The sequence below is a fragment of the Piliocolobus tephrosceles genome, chromosome 14 (assembly GCF_002776525.5).
Source record: "Piliocolobus tephrosceles isolate RC106 chromosome 14, ASM277652v3, whole genome shotgun sequence".
Lineage (NCBI taxonomy): Eukaryota > Metazoa > Chordata > Mammalia > Primates > Cercopithecidae > Piliocolobus > Piliocolobus tephrosceles.
Genome location: NC_045447.1, coordinates 943,123 through 945,767, shown reverse-complemented (window position 1 = coordinate 945,767; position 2,645 = coordinate 943,123). Strand labels below are relative to the sequence as shown.

At 54.9% G+C, this 2,645-nt stretch overlaps 1 protein-coding gene across 1 annotated transcript; it reads right to left on the bottom strand.

Moving 5' to 3' along the window:
• Positions 1-418: 418 nt before the first annotated feature.
• On the bottom strand, positions 419-2,639 carry NRARP (NOTCH regulated ankyrin repeat protein). Its single transcript, XM_031934113.1, has one exon. It carries the CDS (start codon positions 2,605-2,607, stop codon positions 2,371-2,373), a length of 237 nt encoding a protein of 78 aa, XP_031789973.1. The 5' UTR covers positions 2,608-2,639; the 3' UTR covers positions 419-2,370.
• Positions 2,640-2,645: the final 6 nt, after the last annotated feature.

Genomic DNA, 2,645 nt, shown 5'->3' with positions numbered 1-2,645 from the left:
AGGTGCCTCCAGGGGACTTTCTACTTGCCAGGAGTGAGCAGCTATGATATTTTCCCCCAATTTACAAGATACTCCTTCTGTGCAGCAGGCACCCTCCAGCATGACCCCCTGGGGGAAGGAGTGGGCAGGGCTTCAGGCCAAACTGTCCTCTCTGGCGGAGGTCTCAGCCGCTCCACTGGGGAACGGAGCAGAGGCTGTGACGCCAGCTCTGGGCACTCTGGAGGCGCTGGGTCCTCGTGAGTCCTGTGTGCAGCCAGGTTGGGCTTGGCCGTCGCATGGGGCTGGGAGCGACTTTACCAGGCTCTGTCTTCAGGCAAATACAAGCCAAGCATTGTGCACCCAGCACCCACAAACTGTGTCGCAGCCTAACCCTCGTCCCCAAAGAGGGTGTTCTGCAACTTGTGCCAAAGCCAAGAAGGACCAACAAACTTTTTTTTTTAATATAAAAAGATCAATGAAAAATTTATTTATAAATTTTTCACGCTGGGCTACAAGTCAATATCGTACACTCAGAAATGTGCTGCACAAACTTTATCCAGTTAGAAGTGATCATCCCGTGACCCACACACAGCTTCGATATAAGCCTAGAAAGTCTTAACATTAATTAACATAATTAAAAAGGTATTTGCATCTAGAAAAAATATACAGAAGAACTCCTTGTGGAGTAATCTGTGCCTCCATTTCAATGTCTGCTTGTTTCACTGACATTATCAATATATTCTTCTCACACAAAGTTTTATAAAAAGCCACGGAGGGCTGCCCGAATAGGACCAGCCACGCACAAAGGGCCTCCACCCACCTGTGTCCTCAAGTGCTCCCCATTTCTGCACGAAGGGTCAGCAGCACTTCCATGAAGGGGAAACCTCATTTAAATTTGAATAATTCAGCCTCCCTTTTATTTCTCAGGATCAAAACAACAAGGGGTGTGGGGCTGCATAGAAAACTGGAGGCACAGAAACCAGGAAGGGCGCCTTTCAGGACAGAAAGTGACGCAGGAGAACCTCCCCGGGCCCAGGTCTCGACGCGACCCCTCCCCCACGGCAGGATTTCGGATTCGAATTGAGTCCTCGAAGCTCTGGGAGGCTAAAAAGGGGCAAAACAGTCCTTCAATTCACTCAGCCATTAGCACGAGAGATTCACAGTCTTATAGGTATTTTATAAAAATATAAATATGGGTACACTCTGTTGCCTTCACAACGCTGGATACATCCCCCTTTAAAATTGGGTTTATAACCAAGATTCAAAAAATACACCTAAAACTTGGCTTAAAATATGTTAATATTTTATATTCTGTCATAAATGTTATGACATTTAATTGTGGCAAATCCATTTACTTTTTTAAAAAAAGTGTGCAACCGTTAACTATGATAGAACGCACTAGAAAAGGTAACGAACCTTCACCCCCCGTGTTCCCGCCACCCTCGAGCGTCAGCGAGCTTCCAGGATCCTGGGGAAACTGCAAAACAAGCCAGTTTGGGGGATGGTGGCCTCATCCAGGAGGGGCGGGAGAGAGAGGCCCTGGGGCTCCCAAAACTCACGGATTTGAGGGAGAGGGAGAAGGAGGGAGGGGGAACAGAACGGGGGGGTAGTAGACGCGGGGAGAAGGGAAGGGGGAGGGACAGCACGGGAACACCATCAGGCTGGGCGGTATTTTCAGTGCAACCAAGAAATGGTAGACTCAAGTTTTTAGTTTTAAGACTAGAAAAAAAATGCATTACTCCCCCCCATAACCACACTGATCACGCACAGTGTTTTCCAAACAAACAAACAAAAAAAACCAGGCGCACAAACTCCACCCACAAATGTACACACACAAGATAAATAGTTTAGAACACCAAGAACAGCGAACAGCAGAGCGTCTCGGCCGTGCGCCAGCAGCGCGGACCGCGGACCTCGGGGCTGCTCCTCGGCGGCAGCCGGCATCCGCGCGTCCCGGGCCGGCGGGCGGGTCCTGCCGGCGGCGGCGGCGGGGCGCTCCGAGTCCGCCTTCGGCCCCCGCCGCCTGCCTTTCACCTTCGGGAGAAAACATTTTGCGCAGAGGATCCGGTATCTCGGGATTCCGAACTTGCTGGTTGCGAGACTCAAATTTCAAAAGGGGCTGGAGCCCGCGCCCCGCCCCCACCCGCGAGGCGGCAGGCGGGCGGGGGCCGTGGGAAGCTGCTCCGGCCCAGCCGGACCCGGCTCGGCCGCGGGGAGGCGCTCGGCCGGCGGGGCTGCCGGACCCCGGGGCCGGGACGCACGCGCCGTATTCGCCGTGGCCGCGGGCCTTCTGGCGGGGCCTGTGAGCCGGGGGCGCACCGAGGTAGTTGGCGGGAAGGTACAGCAGAGACGACGCGGGCGCAGGGCCGGGGTCCGGGGACCCGGCGAGCATCACCGGCCGCTGGCCGCGTACTTGGCCTTGGTGATGAGATATAGCACGATGTCCTGGTGGCCGCCGAATGCGGCGATGTGCAGCGCGCTCCAGCCGTCGCGGTTGGCCAGGCGGATGTCGGCGCCGAACTTGACCAGCAGCTTCACGAGCTCCAGGTTGCCGTCGATGACCGACTGGTGCAGCGCCGTCTGGCCCTCGGGCCCGAACGAGTTCACGTTGAACTCGCAGTTGGTCATGTTCTGCAGTAGCGACTGCAGTTCCTGCGTGTTGCCCT